This window comes from Marmota monax, unplaced genomic scaffold, assembly GCF_021218885.2.
Source record: "Marmota monax isolate L192 unplaced genomic scaffold, Marmota_monax_Labrador192_F-V1.1 WCK01_AAM20220418_F8-fsc00397, whole genome shotgun sequence".
NCBI lineage: Eukaryota > Metazoa > Chordata > Mammalia > Rodentia > Sciuridae > Marmota > Marmota monax.
Genome location: NW_026692162.1, coordinates 105,362 through 125,414, shown reverse-complemented (window position 1 = coordinate 125,414; position 20,053 = coordinate 105,362). Strand labels below are relative to the sequence as shown.

At 41.5% G+C, this 20,053-nt stretch overlaps 1 protein-coding gene across 9 annotated transcripts in view; it reads right to left on the bottom strand.

Moving 5' to 3' along the window:
• The window catches only part of Prpsap2 (phosphoribosyl pyrophosphate synthetase associated protein 2), a 41,823-nt gene extending 24,804 nt beyond the window's left edge, over window positions 1–17,019 (bottom strand). The window contains exons 1-6 of one of the 9 annotated variants that reach the window (XM_046420529.2): window positions 16,732–16,877; window positions 14,919–14,959; window positions 11,918–12,013; window positions 11,520–11,668; window positions 10,566–10,618; window positions 7,788–7,854 (exon numbers count right to left, since the gene is read on the bottom strand). In XM_046420529.2, coding sequence (XP_046276485.1) covers window positions 7,788–7,854; window positions 10,566–10,618; window positions 11,520–11,638 — 239 coding nt within the window. In that variant the 5' untranslated portion in view covers window positions 11,639–11,668; window positions 11,918–12,013; window positions 14,919–14,959; window positions 16,732–16,877. Of the gene's footprint in view, window positions 1–7,787; window positions 7,855–10,565; window positions 10,619–11,519; window positions 11,669–11,917; window positions 12,014–14,918; window positions 14,960–16,698; window positions 16,878–16,907 lie in introns of those variants that run through there. The other 8 variants (XM_046420538.2, XM_046420554.2, XM_046420545.2 and 5 more) reach the window with 8 other exon arrangements.
• Between the last annotated feature and the right edge of the window lie 3,034 nt (window positions 17,020–20,053).

The following is a 20,053-nucleotide window of genomic DNA, read 5'->3' as shown; positions in this document are numbered from 1 at the left end:
CAATGGTATTAGATTGGAAGGATCCTGAAGGATGTGAAGGAACTATACAGCCATATGTATTGGATCATCTTCCCGTAAATTTATGGGGACGAGATGTCCTAGATCAATTAGGTTTGACATTAACAAATAACATCAATCAAAATGCACCCACTATTATGGCTACACAAGGTTTTAGGAAAGGAAAAAGATTAGAAAAACAAGAATAAGGTATAGCAGTACCAATACAAATAGATCAAGGCGGACAGACATGGGTTGGATTTTCAGAAAGGGCCACTGAGACAATAAAAATTACTTGGAAATCAGAAAGACCAGTATGGGTTCCTCAGTGGCCCCTGACTAAAGAAAAGATACAAGCAGCCCATGACCTGGTCAAACAACAATTAGCGGAAGGACATATACAACCTTCTGTATCTCCCCATAATACTCCCATTTTTGTCATCAAAAAGAAATCTGGTAAATGGAGATTATTGCAAGATTTAAGAGCCATTAATAATGAGATGGTTATTATGGGATCTGCTCAATCGGGGATTCCTCAATTGTCTGCTTTGCCAAAAACCTGGTATGTTTTAGTTATAGATATTAAAGATTGTTTTTTTTTCAATTCCAATTCATCCTGAGGATAGATAGTCCACGTTTTGCATTTACTATCCCTGCACTAAATCATGAAGGTCCTGATCAGAGATATGAATGGAAAGTACTCCCTCAAGGGATGGCTAACAGCCCAACTATGTGTCAAATTTATGTTAACAAAGTAATCCAGCCACTTAGAAATCAAAATCCTGAACTACAAATATTTCACTAAATGGATGATGTATTATTAGCACACAAAGATAAAAACACATTGCTAGAATGTTATGCCACACTTACAAACTTATTAAAAAATTATAATCTAGAGATAGCAATAGATAAAGTACAATTAAATTTTCCAATTAATTATTTAGGAGTTCTATTATCCTCAACCATGGTCCGTCCACCAAAAATTCAAATACAAGTAGATCAACTCAAATCACTTAATGACTTTCAAAAGTTATTAGGAGACATAAATTGGATAAGGCCTTATCTAGGTGTACCAACAGGAGAGTTGGGACCTTTATTTGATATCCTAAAAGGTCCATCAGATCCAAATTCACCCCGAATGTTAACGCCTGAAGCAAGAAAGGCATTAAAAATCATTGAAACATATATGGAAAATATGCATTTGGATAGAATTGATATAAGTTTGCCTTTATTATTTATTGTACTACCAACAAAAAATATTCCTACAGGAGTATTTTGGCAAGAAGGTCCATTATTATGGATACATTTATCTTATTCTCCTAACACTATTCTTACTAGATATCCTGAGGCTGTAGGACAATTAATACTCAAAGGAATAAAAGCAGCAAAGGGAGTGTTTGGAATTTCTCCCAATAAAATGATTACTCCATATACTATGGATCAAATTGATGAGTTAGCTAATGAGTTAAATACTTGGGCAATAATCATGTGCAAATCTAATGTTTCATTTGATAACCACTTACCATCTAATCCTTTATTGTCTTTTTGGTCACCGCATCCTGTAATTTTTCCAGAAATGACAAGAAAAACACTTATCATGAATGCTCCAAATATATTCACTGATGGGTCAAATAATGGTACAGCAGCAATAGTTACACCTGATCAAACTTTTACATTTTTAGTACCCAAACAATCAGCTCAAAAGGTAGAGCTTAATGCAGTATTACAAGCTTTTGTGATGTTTAAAGATTCTGTATTTAATTTATTTTCCGATAGTCAGTATATAGTTAATGCTATAGTATCCCTTGAAGATGCTGGTAGGATTTCCCCTTCCTCTACTGTTTTTTCTTTACTTTCCACTATACAAAGTCTAATCTGGGACAGAAAAGATCCGTTCTTTATAGGACATATCAGGGCACATACAGGATTGCCTGGAGCCCTTAGTTTGGGCAATGATTTAGCAGATAAAACTACACATGACATACATATTTACTCTACACTAGAAGAAGCTACAAATTTTCATAAAAAGTTCCATGTCAATGCTAATACTTTACAAAAGTGTTTTAAAATAACTAAGGAACAAGCTAGACAAATAATAAAACAATGTCAAAATTGTGTGACCTTTTTACCACAAGTTAATCTTGGAGTCTATCCTAGAGGATTGATACCTAACCATATTTGGCAGATGGACGTCACACACTTGCCAGAATTTGGAAAATTAAAATATTTGCATGTTACAGTTGATACTTCTTCTGGATTTTTGATGGGCTCCCTTCATGCCGGAGAAAAAACTAAAGATGTTATAGCTCATTGCTTACAAAATTTTGCCACTGTGGGCGTTCCAAAACAGTTAAAAACAAATAATGCCCCTGGTTATACTTCTACCTCTTTTAAACAATTTTGCTCAACATTTGGCATTACTCATATAACAGGAATCCCATACAATCCACAGGGACAAGGCATAGTTGAAAGAGCTCATCAAACTATTAAAATGTACTTATTAAAGCAAAAAGAAGGAATTGGGAAGGGGTATATATTCCCCAAAGATAAACTTAAAATAACCCTTTTTACTCTAAACTTTTTAAATTTGGATTCATCAGGGCTTAGTGCTGCGGAAAGGCATATGTGTCCAAAAAATGAACATAAGCCCAAGGTACTTTGGAAGGATATTCTAACAGGACAATGGAAAGGTCCTGACCCAGTAATTGTCTGGAGTCGGGGGTCTGTTTGTGTGTTTCCACAGGGAGAACAGCAGCCGATTTGGATTCCAGAGAGATTAACCAAGGTCCTGACCCAGTGATTGTCTGGAGTCGGGGGTCTGTTTATGTGTTTCCACAGGGAGAACAGCAGCCGATTTGGATTCCAGAAAGATTAACTAAAGCGATTTCTACAGATCAAAAAGATGATTTGGCTCAAATCCATAACAGCTGATATCCAGAACTCCAGTTTGGCTACCCTTACATCTGCGACAGAACCAGGATGCTTTTTTCAATATCTATTTTATTATTGCCCTTTCCCACATCATGAAGTTCTATTTTGTTTTTTGAGCTCATACAGACCTAGGTTAATGTTTTGCTGATCAGTTCTATTTTTTGACTATAGAGTTTTTAAACATTGCAATGGAGATTTCACCTGTAAAAAGTTATAAGGCCTTTACTATTATGTTATATGTTGTGTGCGCACTTGTGTTTTATGTTGTATGTACGTATGTCCATATATCATATATGATGAGTGCTCATGAAAACATGGATCCAAATATTTTTTTTTTATTCACGTGATTTAAATCTGCTTGTCATGATCGTTCAGCTAAAATTTGGGGGCCAACAGAGGTGAGGCAAAGAACCTCACCCCCCCGCTGGTACAAAGACCTATCCACAGGTGTGGCTGTATACTGGACCGGTAGGCAGTTACGGGTAAGATCCAATTGCAATGGTACCAACCTAAGACAGGAGGCTGATGCCTTGAGGTCAGCTCATCCGATAACGGGTAAGCACCATATGTACTACTGGACAACCTAAGGCAGGCACGGTCCCTAAGCCACATGCTTGTTGTTTAAACAGAGAGGGGGATATGTTGAGAGCCACAGCCGAAGGGGCCCCAGCAAACTTTCAGACTGTCAGCTGATGATTGGCTCACAGTGGCCCCAGCAACTTCTAGCTGATTGGCTCCTCTGCGGTGATGCTCATTGGGCTGTTTCCCCGCCCTTTCAGACTGCCAGCTGATGATTGGCTCACAGCGGCCCCAGCAACTTCTAGCTGATTGGCTCCTCTGCGGTGATGCTCATTGGGCTGTTTCCCCACCCTTTCAGACTACAGAGCTGCTCATTGGGGGACTTTCTTTTGCTCCGCTCACGTGACCCAGCCAATAGGCCTCAAGAGCAGGAGGAGTGGGGGAGGTTGAGAGGCTTGTGGGAAGCCGGTGGTGGCAGTTGGGCTCTGAAGGTTTTTCCTGAGGAGCTGTTTTGTTTGGCGTGTGTGGTTCTAAAATTAAAGTTCGTTTCTTTTGACAAGTGGCTCCTGAATTGTGCCCAGCCAGACTGTGGTACCTCCCTGCTTACACCATCATCTGTCACACTCCCCTGGCTCATACTCATCAGCTTGTAAATATTCAGGTCCTTCTTCCATTAAAAACTACAATTCATAACCACCTTCTCTGAAGCCCCAACTCTTTGCTCCACTTTGCAGTACATCTTAGGAGAGCTGTCTACCCCATGAAGTGACCATGGCCTGCCCCTCCTGGAATATCCCTGAAGTCCATGCTCCATGCAGAGAAACTTGTCCTTAAAGAGAAGTTAGATGGCATAGGCCTCTGCTCAAGACCATGAGATAGCCTCCTCTTCTGCCCATGGCCAAAGCCCACGGTCTCACAGTGGCTCCCACACTCCTTTATTATGATCAGCCCCTGTCCTTCCCTTGGCTCCATGCCCCCTTCTCAGCCCAGTCACACTCTATTCTGGTCAGTCCTCCTGCTGCTCATTGCCACAAAACACCTGGTTCTAGATGGTTCTATCAGACTCACTCCCATCCCTCATGCAGTTTTTGCTCCAACATTACCTTCATGACCAGACTTACCCTGTCTACCCTTCTACCCTCTCACTACCATCCCTCCTGATTCCTTGCTATACCAGTTTTTTGGGTTTTTTTTTTTAGTTGTACACAATACCTTTATTTTGTTTATTTGTTTTTATGTGGTACTGAGGATCAAACCCAGGGCCTCACATGTGCTAGGCAAGTGCTCTACCGCTGAGCCACAACCCCAGCCCTATACCAGGTTGTTTTTTCCATAGTGCTTATCACTTTCAGTATACTGGATAACTTATTTATCAAGTTCTCTGTATGTCTCTTCCACTAGAATATTAACCCCACAAGACAAGGATCTTTACCTGAATCAATCATTAAGGCACCTCACACACCAGTAACGGGAACTCACACATCACAGACATTTAACAAATACTGGTTAATGAGTGAATGGAAACACAGAACATTTGGATAAGTAGGTTTCTGTTATCATTGAATAACAAGTCTGACAACTGGTGAATTAAAACATATTTTCACAGAAGCATTCTATGTGGGAAGATGAGTAGAGGAACTGACAGCGAGTACAAAGTCACTCTATGATCCAGAACCATGAGCAACAAGGAACAGGGCTTCCACCACTCAACTCAAATGATGAAACTTGCTTGAATCACAGGAAAACTTCAGTTAATGGACTTTTCTTCATCTAAAACCTGTCTCACACTTCTGGTAACTGCCACTGGAGTCTGTACTAAAATGAAGGAAGGGGCTGGGGCTGCAGCTCAGGGGTACAGTGCTCTCCTACAATACATGAGGCTCTGGGCTCACCCCAAGACTCTAAAAAATCAATCAATAGATAAATGAGGTGGAGGCTATATCTGCCACCAGCAAATCTCCATGTGATTTCAGAAAGAAGACGACGGCATCCAGGCTTGTCATAACCTGGATGAGACTGAGGACCTGACTTAACACAAACTGTGGCACTCAGGGGACAATGTAAAGCAGAGATAGAAAGAAGATTTGGGGGATACTCAGTGGTCTTGACTAGGGGAAAAAGAAGCTGACAAAAGACAAGGACAGATGACGACAGTGTTGAAATAAACAAAAATATGCTAAGGAAGAAAAATGGAAGTATTTGAAAATGGGAAGGATTAACAGTCACCCTTCCTGAATTCTAATTCAACTGGAACTTCAGCTCCCACGTCTTTCCTGGACAATTCACACAGCCTCCAGTATTTATCCAACTGACCTAAATTGTCTCTTAGGAGACAGAGGGCTGCAGACACTCAGGAGCCAGAGCAGCCTGAGCCGTCTATGCCTGCACCTTCCCTCCCTGATGCTGCAGCGGGGTACAGGACAGGCGGGTCCTCCACTAGCACTCTGGCACAGGACAGGCCTGGAAAGAGGAGAGTGGCATAGGATACCGTGCCTTCAAGCCCAGCTCTGCTGGGGACCATGAAGGTCTAAGCAGAAGAGGAAGCAAGGGCACCTGATTAAGGCCAGCCACAGCCACTCTCTCACTTTCTTATAGCACATACACTCTCCCTGGGTTGGGATGCAATGACATTTCCTTGCCATTCCTCTTTCTGGGACAGATAAGAGTTTTGTGACACCATCCTGAGGAAGCAAAATCAAGACAAAGACAGTAAAAGTTTAGGTGAAAGTTATGTGTGTTCCAAAACTAAATTCCTGGGAAATTTGGCTTTTCTTCCTTTTCTTTGCTGTTTATCATATTTTATGTGTGTGTGTGTGTATGTATGTATGTATATATCTATATCTATTACTAAATTTGGTAGGCAGCAATTTTCAGACTCTGAGCTAAAAAATGATGCAGTCTCCAAACTGATTTCTAGATGTTAAGAATGTTCTGAGGCCTTGGTTCTTGCATTAAAAAAGCAGGAATTCATAGAAAAGAAGTGGTTAGAAGTTAGGGCTTCCATACCATATGAGCAGGGAAAGGGAAGAAGACAAAGGCTCTTAAAGGAAAAGACCAAACAGGCCCTCTGGAGAACAGATAGGAGAAAGGGTACAGTTTTGTGATAATTAGGTGGCTTCTTACATTGGTAAGATTTCTTGTCTAGTCTTAGGACAGAAGTCAATCTCCCTGGTGGGAAAATTCAACTCTAGGAAGAATTATCACACCTGAAATCTTTTGTGAAGTTTTGCTGTTATGCAGATAAAGAGAGTTCAGAGAAGGCCCTCATCCTTCATCTATTGTTTCTCAGATGTCCTCAGATCAAAATAATCCCTATGTCATTGTGGGATACCTTGTGTCCCTTATAGAAAGAGGACAGGGTAGGATGAAGATGGCATGATCTGGGTGGATGAACCTGCCACTTTCTGGCCACCTGTAGCCCCTCTGCCTGGCCAAAGCTGGGACACTTGGGGCCCCTGCTCCTTATCAGAGTTTGGAACGAATAACCTGGGGATTAGAGGAATGGCCAGGCCATTTTTTTAAAAAGCAAAAAGCAATCATTCTGAGTGGAAAATTTCCATTCATGGAGGTGTCTGGGAACCTCTGGGGACAAATGCACAGTAGACAAATGCACATTTGACCTGGATCAGCTGAGAATGCAAGCACAAGCACAGGGCTCCATGTGATCACCCTGTGGCTCTTCATTCAAAGTGGCACAGAAAACCTCACTGAATTCTCTACACTCAGCTTATACATCTGTAACTCCACAATTTCTAGAACACATGTATTGGCGTCCAATGTGGGCCAAGAGGCCACATTTAAATTATCTACAATAAAATCTTTACGAATCCCACATAAGAAAATCCCCCTTCCCTAACCTGTTTTGCGTTTTTGGAGAAGTGGGAGTAGAAATGCTTCCCTGCAAGCCTTACATAATCTCAACTATTGACTAGAATAACCTCATGCATTCTGTTATCATTACGAACCTCCACTCTAATACTTGCTTATTTCCTCCCATCAAAAACGGAGAAAAGGCGGCATACAATGGTATGCTCCTACAGTCTCAGCTATTCAGGAGGCTAAGGCAGAAGGACCACTTGAGCACAGGAGTTTGAGGTCACTTTTATCCACATGGCAAAGCCCTGTCTCTTAAAAAGCACACATGTGCATACATGCATACACACACACACACACACAAACACATAAAAGTCAGCAATTATGATAGAAAAATTAGCAAAGTAACACACACCAATTTTAAGACTATCTGAACTCATCCTTTCCTGTCAACTCTTACTGTTTTAAACACTCGTGCCCAAACAGAAACTAGAAGGCACCAGCACCACTGCTGGAGAACTACTTACTTTGAGACAGTCTGGATGATGAAAACGTCTTTCCCCCTCACAGACTCTTGAATCTGTACTCTGGTTTCTGGCAGGAAGAGGAAAAAGAGGAAGAGAAGGCATAGAGTTTATATTTTCAAAAATATACAAAGTGTCTGCTGCATACCCCAGTGTTGTTATCTATCAAAATTGGAACTATTTACAAAGACTCACTAGGTATTAGATGCTCCTAGAGATAATAAACAGAATGCTATCAATTGTGCTTTTTAACAGGCTCGGCTACATGACAGCATTAAATGGGAATTACCTTTCTGACCTGAAACAAGTACATCTAGGCTTCTCAGCCTTTACACGTGAGCAGTAGGAGCTGGGCTAGGCTGAGCTTAGGACGTGTACAGGAATTGACACATTCAGTCTTTTGACCTGGATCAGCTGAGAACGCAAGCACAAGATATTGTATGCTATGACAGCAAAGAGAAATGAGATCTGATATTCCTACTTTCAAAACATTTGTAATTAACTACAAGGGAACAATTGGATAAATCTCTACAAGACAAATTCTTCATCAGTCAATGTCACAGGAAGGAAAAAAAAAAACACAAGGAAACCATTTGAGATTAGAAGAGACTGAAGATATGTAAAACACACATCACTTGAATTAAGAGTCCTGGTCTGTGGGGGTATGACAGCTGTTGGGATGGTGGTATAGCTCAAGTGGTAGAGCACATGCTAGCAGATATGAGACCCTGAGCTCCATCCTCAGCACTAGGTTCTTTAGGAAAACTATGGAAATCTGAATATAGAGTGATATTACATGAATAAAGAACTATTAATTTCTTAAATATGACCGTGGTAATATTTTTTACACAGGAGAAAGAATTTATTCTCAGGAGATATGTGGTCAGGTATCTAGCACCAAGTGTCTCAACGTCTATAATTTACTTTCAAATGATTCCACACATACATATTCAGATGGCAAAATGTTAACTATTGACTCTATGTTGTAGATATACATATGGGTGGGTGGGCGCTTATGGGGTCAGATTTTAACTTTCACATATGTTTGAAAATTTTTATTAAAAATATTGGAAAGGGCTGGAGGGTAGCTCAGTGGTACAGTACTTGCCTAGCACGTGTGAGGTCCTGGGGTCCATCCCCAGCACTGCATCAAAGAAATAAAAAAGTTGGAAAAAACAGAATGCAGATTTACAAGAGAATGTGGTGTGATGCTGAGAAAATGAACATTAGAATCGCGGAAATCTGGGTTTGAATCCTGACTCTCCTACTTTGGGGACCTCGTACAGAATATCTCACCTAAACTGTTTTCAAGTTCTGATGACAATACAAAAGCATAATTGTTACTTCCTTCCTTCCTTCCCAACAGACACTAAGTACCTTTCCTCCCTTCACTCATAAGCTTGAAGAGTGAACCAGCCTCCTTGAGTCTTCACTGCGGCGAGGCTTTCCTCTGGCCCTCCCTCATCCAGTCCCCATTAAAGGAGAATCTCCCCTAGAATGTCTCTTCAAACTGTTTCTTCAACTGCACTTTTCTCTACTGAAGCCATTTGGGGTATCTCAGGAGACAGGAAAAAGGAGGCAGTACTGGAGAGATCAATAAGGGAAGAGGAGAAGGGTACCTTTCTATCAAAGCCTCTTGAAAGCTTTGTAATACTTAAATATTTGACAAAATCCTGTAGTAGAAAAGGAAACGGAATGAGTATTTACAGAGTACTTACTATGTGCCAAGATCTGTGTTATACACAGATTATCCATTTAATCCTTGAAACAGCCATAATTGTTTACAATTTAGAAAGGTTAAATAACTTTCCAAGAATAAGGTGCTGACTCTCAAGCCCATGCAAGCTGTACATCACTCTTGCTAGAATAATTTTAAATATCCAACATTTAAAAATATACTACCAACATCTAATAACACATTCTTTGTAAATTGGGATGGTTATTGGTGGCAGAAATCAATTAGCAGAAGTATTTCCTATGATGTTTAAACTATGGCAGCTTAAGTGGAAATAAAGAATAACTAACTTGGAACTAAGGGTATCAGAGGTAGGATGCATGCTTAGCACATGGGAAGCTCTGGGTTACATCCCCAGCACCAGGGGGAAAAAATGGCATGGTGATATATGTCTATAGTCCCTGCTACTCAGGAGGCTGAAGCAGGAGACTGCTTGGGCCCAGGAGTCTGAGGCCAGCAAAAACACTCCAACTCCCCACCTCCCCTCCCCCTGCCCCCATCACCCCCATACTGGGCACCTACCACTGAGCTACATCCCATGCCCTTTTATTTTTTGAGACAGGGCCTCACTAAGTTGTCCAGGCTGGCATCAAACTTGTGATACTCTTGCTCAGTCTTCCAAGCAGTTGGGATTACATGGCATGTGCCATTGTGCCCAGTAAGACCCTGTCTTTGGGGGAAAAGAACAAGAACAAAAACCAAAAAACCCAACTGAAATTGCAGCCACACAGGATTTGCTTATCCTGCCTAAAGTGATGTCAATTCAACCAACAGCAAAGCTAATGTTTTCATTCATCTGACTGTCTGGTTCATATATTTATGCAATTATTATTAAATAAACTCTAAAACTGGCATTTGAGACCCACATGTGACTCTAGTTGGTACGAATGAGAACTAAAACATCACTCTCTTTCACCTTGAGTGACTTTTTGCTAACAGAATCGGACAACTGAGTCAAATTGTCTCAACAGTAGAGGATGAAGGACTAAGCCAACATGCCATATTCCCCCAAAAGATCAATGGTACACACGACCAAGATAGCTCACCTCGGTTAGGTTCCTGGTAAACCTGCACTTTGCCCATTTCCACCCCCAGCCGCCTAGAGAAGAGAAAGTGGGGGAAAAGCTGAGAAGGTCATAGAACAGACTCAATATCTCTATTATTTAAGGATGATCATAAATTGATAAAAGTAAAATAAAATAGTTATTCTTATTACAAAATTTGAAGTCAATATTAAATTGTTATGAGTTCACCTCCTGCCCTCTTACCCCCTCCCAGGTCTAGCCAAGGCCTATACAGTCCACTCTGCCTGTCTTGCCTCCTATACTCCTGCTGCCCTCTGACCTCCAGCCCAGGTTCCTGACACACACCAATGCCTGCTCCTGCACACCAAAGGGCCTTGGAACCTGCTGTTCCCTCTGCGTGGAGGCCTCTAACCTTAGACCTCCATGTGTTGGCTCCTACAGGTTTCTCAATTTACTTATCATCCCCTCAGTTTAAGACACTTGTACATCCAAGCTAAAGTTGTACAACCTGCCGCATTCCAACTTTCTTGCTGCCTTCTTTGGCTCTCACACTTAAATGTAAACTTTGTAAGAAAGAAGAAAGTTGACGGGTCTGCTCCCTGCTAACCCCCAATGGCTAGGTCAAAGTCTTGTACAGAGCAGGGGTTTAATGTTCATTTAATAAATATCTAAAATTACACTGAAGTATAAGCTGTGAACTATTCTTATTCACTATACATTTCACTTTTCATTATATGAAAATAATCCTATGAGCACACAGCACCCAATGCAATCCCTGGCACTTATGAGGCACTTAATGGAGTAAATATGTAGGGAATTGGGATAATTTAAATAAAGGTTAGCTTTAGTTTATATGGATAATATATAGATTAACTGCAACCTAACTGCTTTCAAGCTTGACAATCACTGCTAATCTGATTATCAAATTTATATCACACAATCAATACAGATTTTAATGGTAAAATTATAACTCACTCGGCAATCTTCTTTGAAAGCTCCATACATGATGAATTAGAATTTGCTGAAAACAGCACCAGACCTCCTTTGGTTATGTTCATCTTGGTTTCTAATTCAGGTGGCGTCACACAAAACATCAAAACCTTCTTGGTTTTCCAATTCTGAGCCTAGAAGGATATAAAATGTCAAAATTGCCATATGATATAAAATATACCTGAAAAGATTTCTTAAAAATAGCAAATAACTTCTGCTGAAAAAAAATATTTTTCACCATAATGGTGCCTTTTATAGGGGAGATATATACATATATGGATAAACAGAAAGTTCATTTGAATTTTAGGGTTCCAAATTGATGGAAATAAGTCAAAAGACTTAAACTCATTTTCACAACCACTGGGAATAAATGATGAACTTACAAGAAAGGTGGAGCTGAAGAGCTCAGTGTTTTACTGTTTGCTGCTTAAAGTCAATTATGGACAACCTCCTTTTATTCTCTGACAACAAAATTCCTCCTGGATTAACACACAGAAAAATGGCAGAGCCATTAGCAAGGATGTGCACTGATCGATCCTTAAACAAAAAATATATGACCTATCTACACCCAGCTTTTCTTGTAAAACCTGTTTCCCATAAATCTCCCTGTGATCTTTTAGATGCCTCCCAGATGCCCGAGTCATGCATAAAACTGATCTTGTCATCTTTCTTTTCCTCAACTGGAACATGAGGCTGACTAGAAAATAACCCTAAGGAAAGTTAAGTGACCTCCCAATTGACAGGCAGCAGGACAAAAGTAAAAAGGCCCCTGGCCTAGAGGTCATTATAGCTGAGCTTCTCATCTCATTTATTCTGGGCTGCATGTCCCTATTATGTAATGAAGATGCTGCACTGCATGGAGTATCAATAATCAGCAGGCCATGAGAGGACCCTTTTCCCAGAAAGCATAGTGCACTTCTTCCATTGAATGTTTACTTGGGGCAGCTGGTGATTATAAACAGGCTGAAACTCAGCTGATCCTTTTTGTTATTCTTAAATTTTAATTAAGCAAGTAACATGCAAACACATCCTCCTTGTCAAGATCTTCAACACCATAGTTAAGGCAAAAATCACCAGCCCCAACACTAGGCTTGTCCCCCAGAAGTGAGGGCTCCTGGATACCTCAGGCCTTTTCCATGCACTCACAGGCCTGACCCTTATAAAATATATAGATAAAACATACATTCAATGGTTCCAGCACAAAAAGGTATATCATTGCACAAATCTATACTTTTTTACCAAACAGTATATTTTGACAAGCTGGGTTAGAAAACACAGACCTATTCTGTTCTTCCTAACTCTGCCTAGTCTTGCATGGTGTGAACACGCCACTTTTAGCCAGGTCACCATCCTGAAGAGTTCTCATAGTGCACATATGCCATGGAACCATCCGGTCACAGGTAGCTCAGTGCATAGTCCCACTAGAGGGCTAGGAAAGTACACCTCCAGCCAAGAGCCCTCAGGGGGCATTTCAATCAGGACAGCCTAGGATTCTAAATCAGAATATATATGGGACTACATTGCAATTCATCTTAAGCCTATGAATTATAAAGAAAAATGTATGCAGGATGATCAAAGTCCTGAAGAGATCAAGGAGGAACACTGATGTCTACACCAAGGCTTTCAAGCAGGGATCAGCAAATACAGCCAGGAGCCAAATCAAGTCCCTCCAAAGCCATGCTCCTTTGTTTGAAAGTTGCTCCGGGATGCAACTGCAGGCTGGGCATAACTACAAAGCCTAAATATTATCTGGTCTTTTACAGAAAAGGGTGGGGTGGCTGACCACTGCTTTACAAGAGAGCACAGCATCTGCAAAGGATGAGAATCCATCAGAAAGGTTAATATAAATGAAAGAAATACTGCATCATCACCAACACTGGGTGGGAAGGGATCTTAGATGTCCTCTAACAGAGACGTCTGTTTACAAAAAGGGTAGAAGTTTAGAAGGAAACAAACAAAACTGTTTCTTCAGAAGTCACAAATTTAGGCTTCTGAGTCAAAATTCATGTTTGCATCTTAGCTTCCACTTCCCCTTAATTGACAGCGAGGCCTTGCTAAGTTACTTAAGACCTCTTAGCTTCAGTTCCCTTATCCATGCAAATTAGAAAACTGGTCCCACAGGGTTACTGTAAATTTTCTGCCAAGGATTTAACACATGGACATTGGACACATGTATACGCAGCAAATAACTTTCAACACTTTGGATATCTATTAAATATAATAATAGGTATGGGGTGGCCATATTTCTTTCTAACCTTCAAATAAGCTCCTAGAAGTACAAAAGTGTTCTTGAGAGTACTTGGAACAGAATGAAAATATTTTAGAGATACAAAAAATATTATATAAATAATTTAGACCATTTCTATTCAATCTGCTGTTAGTAGCCCATCTGTAGTTTCTTGCCAAGGAACCACACCAAGGGCTCATCATTTCAAATTCTTCCTCAGAACATGCTGAGACTCCTTTCCCTGCACCCTCTATCCACTGCTTCTTGTCCTTTGAAGATTTATAGGAAACATCAGATTCCTTGTTCACAGGACAGCCCCCACCTTATCTTAAGATAGTTTCTCTTGATATTTCCTGAAGCATTTCCTTATCTCACATGGCTCAAATGCCCTATATCACCCTGACTATGGTATCTGAAGTTCCAATCTTCAAATATAAAACTAGTTTTATAGGCTAGTTTTAAAGGCTAGCCTCAAAAACACAATGATAGGACAGGCTGGTAGGAGGCTCAGTAGCACAAGGTTTTATCGTGAAATGGAGAATAAAAAGAGCATTCCCACTTTCCCCCTATAAGCTACAACTGCTTTTATGTTTATCCTAAATCTATTCTAGAATGTGTAAGACAGCATATGTGAAAACCCATCCTTTCCAATGAATCTTTGCATCTTTTAAAATGGAAATCACGCTCCTCTCTGAATGAGCTTTGAGTCTGCTGTTTCATGAATTAAACCACACTGCAAGAGTTCACCTACTGTGGACAGACTAGTAGTCATTTCAACATCAACCATTCTTTTTTTTTTAAATTCGTGACCCTGCGTGATGATTCATATTGGAAATGAGCAAGGATGGCACAGAAGTATATCATTTTCCCACTGTGTAATACTCCTCTATCTGCAGATAGTGGAGGCGGGTGAAGGCTTGGGATTGCCTTCCACAGTTACTAGCTGCCAGTTCTGGGGCACATCCCTAGACCTTAATCTTTACCTTCCAGAAAACAGGGATAGAAACCTGGTATAAAACCTTCCCCACCAGAATTTAAAGTCCAGGCAGCAGAGCTTTTTTTTTTTAAAAAAACTATTTTCTGCCAATATCCAATGTCTAGAAGATCACCTAGCATTTGACAGAGGCTCAACAAAAGTATGTTGAATAAACCCTCACCTTGTTGAGTTGCGGCGATTAACAAATGGAACTGAAGCAGTCTGTTAACAAAAAGGCATCAAAAAACAAAGGATTATTACTTTTATTAGTAATACACCTCATTCTAAGAAAATTTACTTTTTTAAAAATCAAGGGCTGGGGGTGCAGCTCAGTGGGAGAGTGGGTGCTTCATGCAGAGGCCTGGGGTTCAATCCCCAGGACCAAAAGAAAAAAAATCAATATTGAGAATTTACTGGTAAAATTTAAATCTAATTACTCTTCCATTCTTCTGTGACCCCAGGCACTTTGTTCATCTGTCATCATAAAGTTTTATTATCCCTAATGCTTAACATTTTCTGAGTGATCTGAACTTTTATGACAGCCCAATGAAACAGGTATGAGAATTAAACCCATTTTGGAAATGAGGAAGTTTATGGTGCTGAGGGTATAGCTCAGTTGGTAGAGTGCTTGTCTTGAAAGCCCAAGGCCTTGAGTTCAATCCCCAGCACAAAAAGAAAGAAAAAAGAAGAAAAGAAAAAAAAGAAATGGGGGAAGTTTAGAGGTGAAAAACCTTACTCAAGGCTGCACGGCCTCTCAGCAGCAGACAGAACCTGATCTTGGCCTGATTTCTAGGAGTTGGTAGTATACAACACTAGCTGCACAAACTGTCTCAACGTACACAGAATATGACTTGCCACCCTGCTGAATTCCACATACAGTGAGCAGAAAAGGACGAATATCCAGATTTTGAAAAATGTCTATTGCAAACGTGCCTTCTTTAGAAAACGGTTTATATCAAGTGCCAAAGAAAGAATACAAAAGTTTAAGTATTTCCAACTTTTTAAATTTACCCCAAGGAAAGAAGGACAAAACTCTACGCTCAAGATGGTAACTGCAAGATTTTTTTTTTTTTCTTTAAAGAGCAGAAATTCTGGATATATGCAAAGGTTCCACAGTGGGGTAATCAAGTACAACTGATACCATGCACTCAATATAATAATTATTCAACACTATTTAAGCAAAGTTGCTTATGAATGGAGCAGAACTGGGTAACAAAGGTACAGACCAGGACAAGGAAAAATATGGACAAGAAAGATATTCTTTAGTGGAGTTCAATAATATGGGTAAATTATTTTTATTTGTATATTTAAATTCTTGAAACCAGAACATTAGAAATCATACTTCCTATTGCCCCCAAACCCTATCCCACATGTTCATCCTTTATACAACCTAATCACTCAAATTGAGCCAACATTAAAATAAATTTCTAAAAAATCCTTGTCATCAATATACTATATTGGGGTAAAACATTTTAAAGCAGAACAGTAGCTTACAAAACACATCTCGGCGCTCCCTCAACCTCTGCGGGGTTGAGTATGGAGTGGAATAAAACCACTCTTTTGTAGGTAAACGTCCACGACTAGCAAGACCAAGCAAATTAAAACTCAGGTCTGCACGTACATTAGGGATGGGAGATGAGATCCCCTGCTGGCTCGGGACCTGCTTTCTGAAGGGCTCTGCCGCAGGTCCCACAATCAGGAATTGTCTCCCCCAAGGCGCCTAGAGGGGGCGGGGGACCCCGGGGCCATGCGGTAGGTCCTGTCCCCGCCAGCCCACTCGAGAAGGAAGGAGGGAGAGAGTGAGGGGATCCCTAGGGGCGCGAGGCTGGAGTCTCCCTCAGTACCCGCAGCCTCCCCCGCGGGACCCAGCCCACAGAGCCGCGGGGCTCCCCGCCCCTTTCACCTGCCGGTAACGCCCGCCAATTCGCACCGCTACTCGCCGCAGGCTCCCGCCCGCCTACCTGGCCCCGACCCCAGCCCCGGCCCTGCCGCACCCTCCGCAGTCGAAGGAAGAAATCACGGTTCTCCAGGCGGTGTCCCTAGGAGAAAAATGGCGGCCCCATGCGAAAGAACCGCATCCGCAGCTACTGAGAGGCCTGGGGACGACGTGGGGGAGGGGCCAGAGTGGGGCTCGACGAGTCAAGTGACTTGGGCTTTGGGCGTGGCCTACCTGAAGGGGAGGAGCGGGATCTTCCGGTCCAGGCGACAGGGGTGGGGCCACATGGAGCGAATGCTGGGGGGGTGCGGAAGAAGGTGGGGCCAGGAGCTGGGACCCGGAGCTGGGACCAAAGAGATGCCTGGTTTGGTTTTGTGGGCGTGGCCCTCCTCACGTAGAAGTATACAGTGGGCGTGGCTAGGGCGGAGTCCGGCCGACACGAGGGGCGTGACGGAAGACGGGGCTATGCCTTTTAGTGTCCCTGGGAGCATGTAGGTCACAAGGATTACGTGTGAAGTCAGAGTGGGGCTTGGAATTGTAGGTGTCTGGGTTCAAGTCTTTATTGGCCTGCGACCTCGAGCAAGCCACTTCATCTCTCAATTTCCTTGTGTGGAAAACAGATGATCATAGAACCCATTTTATGGGATTGTTGAGTGGAATAAATGAGATACTTGCAGAGCTCTCAGCAAGATTCCTAGCATATCATAAGTGCTTAGTTGTTATCGTTTCTATTTGTTTTGCTGCTCTTTTCTTACGAATTGGTGCTTTGGGTATCCATTGCTTGAATTCTTTATAACTTCAATATGTTTACTCTTTATCATATGTATGATTGGGACCAGAAGTGTTTTGGATTTCTGATTTTTCCCTGGATTTTGGAGTATTTGCATATACACAATGAAATATGGCGATGGGACCAACTATAAACATGAAATTTGTTTCATATATACCTTATACACATAGCCTGAAGATCATTTTACAAAACATTTTAAATAATTTTTTTTTTCTGTACCAGGGATTGAAGCTAGGGATTCTTAACCATTGAGCTACATTTCTAGCCCTTTTTGTGTTTTATTTTGAGACAGGATCTTCCTAAGTTGCTTAGGGCCTCGTGCATAAAACAAGTTTCACTTTGTATCATTCCTAAAGCAAAGGAGGGCAGTAAAACACCATGTTCCTGAGTGTACTTTTTCTGTTCCCCAAACCCTAGCCAAGTTAAGGACACAATGAAAGCAAGCTGGGCAGTATACACATTATCTTGAAGGAAATTGGCTTTCTCTTGTGAACACTCAAAACTGGGCAAAATGGTGTTATCTGTCAAAAGCTATTTCTTGTATATGCCAGCACAGTTGCTTCTTGGACTGCTGCTCATAAAAGTAAACAAAGCAAGCTAATGCTGATGTCACTGCTTCTGCAGCCTAACATTTAAAACCTCTCAGTGGGGACTGGTACAGAACTGAAGTCACTGTGGAAAGTGTGTCGCTCGTCCAGCCAGTTTCCACTGGACAAAATGCTGTGAGGGAGAAGAGGCGCTACTTGGTAAAACACTTTGAGGGATGGAGGTGCTGTTGGTCTGTCATCCCTGAACTCTCCTTGGAGCAGTTATTGATCTCTTGCAGGCTTTTGTCCGAAAACCATGTCTCCCATGCCATTTCTGGGCACTTTGTCTTTCCTGCAACCTACTCCACTGCCCTTGCACAACTGGGCTGGGGATGAGACACAGGTGTGGAATTTTCCACTCATGGCATTATGTCACTGGCAAAACATTTTGGGTTTTGGAGCAATTTGCGTTTCAGATTTTTGAATTAGGAATGTTTAACCTATATTTGGGCGATGATTTGGTAAATATCCCTAACCCAACCCTTAAAGACTGTAATCACCACAATGGCAGGCTTTTTGTTTCTCTTGCTGTTTGATGGTATCCAGCAGTGTGCCTGGCACAATTATGGTACTCAGGAAATGTCTGTTAAGTGAGTGCTCTTTGCTTGGTGGAAAGAAGACGAGCAGCAGCAAAGAATGATGCTGAGCTGGCTGCAGCTTATCACTGCTCGCAAGGGTCCATGGTGAAGTGGCTTTTCTCTCATTGGTTCCCCTCCCTGCAGGCACTAAGATTGTGTTTCCTTTGATCTCTTATAGCAGATACAACTTCTCTATTTGCTTTCCATTTTCCAAACACTCTGGAAACCTTTTGTATACTGATGTCAAATCTCCCCACCTCTTTATTCTTGGGATAGACCCTGTCTCAAAAATTAAAAATATGGATCAGTTGTACAGCATTTACCTAGTAAGCATGAAGCCCTGGGTTCAATTTCAAGTATTGGGCAGGGATGATGGGGAATGGAAGGAAAAAATCTTTGCTATAGTTTAATAGAAGTTGTTCATGGTGTAGAGGGACAGAATGATTCTTCTCTTTCAAATGATTATTGAAATGAAGGAAACAGACGTGGATGTCAAACACTAGGACCAGGTTCCACATCCTCTCTCCTCCCCATTGCAGAAATGACCTCCCAGAGATACCATTGTTTCTCCGAGCTTTCAGTTTCCTCACCTGAAAAATGGTAACTCATGTTGGTGACATGGAAAGTTTGGTCCCAGTGCCTGAAGTAAAGCCAATAATGAGGTTTTGAGAAAAAAGTTTTTTTGCTTTGTTAGCAAAGGAGAGTACAGTAGACTCCTATCCCAGAGGCTGTGATTCTAACTGCCAGGGGGAGCAACTGGCTTTTAAAAAGGGGATACAAAAGCTAAAATGCAGCCGTGCCCTATCAGGACTACTTATTTGTAGCTTCGAGAGAGAGCTACTTCTCTGACCCACTTGTACCAGCCCCGAAGTCTGGAGCCTTCATTCCTGTGGTCATTGGGCTGAAGAACAAATAACTCTGCCTAGGACAGGAAGAAGGTTAATCTTGCTTCCTTCCCTCATGATTAAAGAGGGGGAGAGGGAGAAGAGGAAGGAAAAAACAGCTTTAAAATAAGCTACCAATGGCAAAGCAGCAAGGGTTGTGTTCAAGGCATGGAGTGGCCCCATTACGTCAGCAGCTGTTTAGGGGTTGGGTGAGCAATGACATATACATGGAGTCCAAGGAGTCACCAGAGAAAGCTGTTTTGCAGCTGCCTCTTCACGCTTGAGTCCCTGGTCATGCGGCCTCTAAGGTGGAGTGGGACTGCAGCTAGTCTGGCTGTGGGAGACAGCAGAGGCCAAGACCAGGTCCCCAGTCAAGGGATCCTTGGAAGTTTCTGTCATTGGATCCCTTCCTCTATCCTCCAACTTTTCTTTTTCTTTTTGCCCCTAAATGAAAAGACCTTCATTTTCTTTTATTAAAATATTTACATGTTACCAAAAAATCAAACAAGGAGAATTAATTAATTAATTAATTAATTAATCT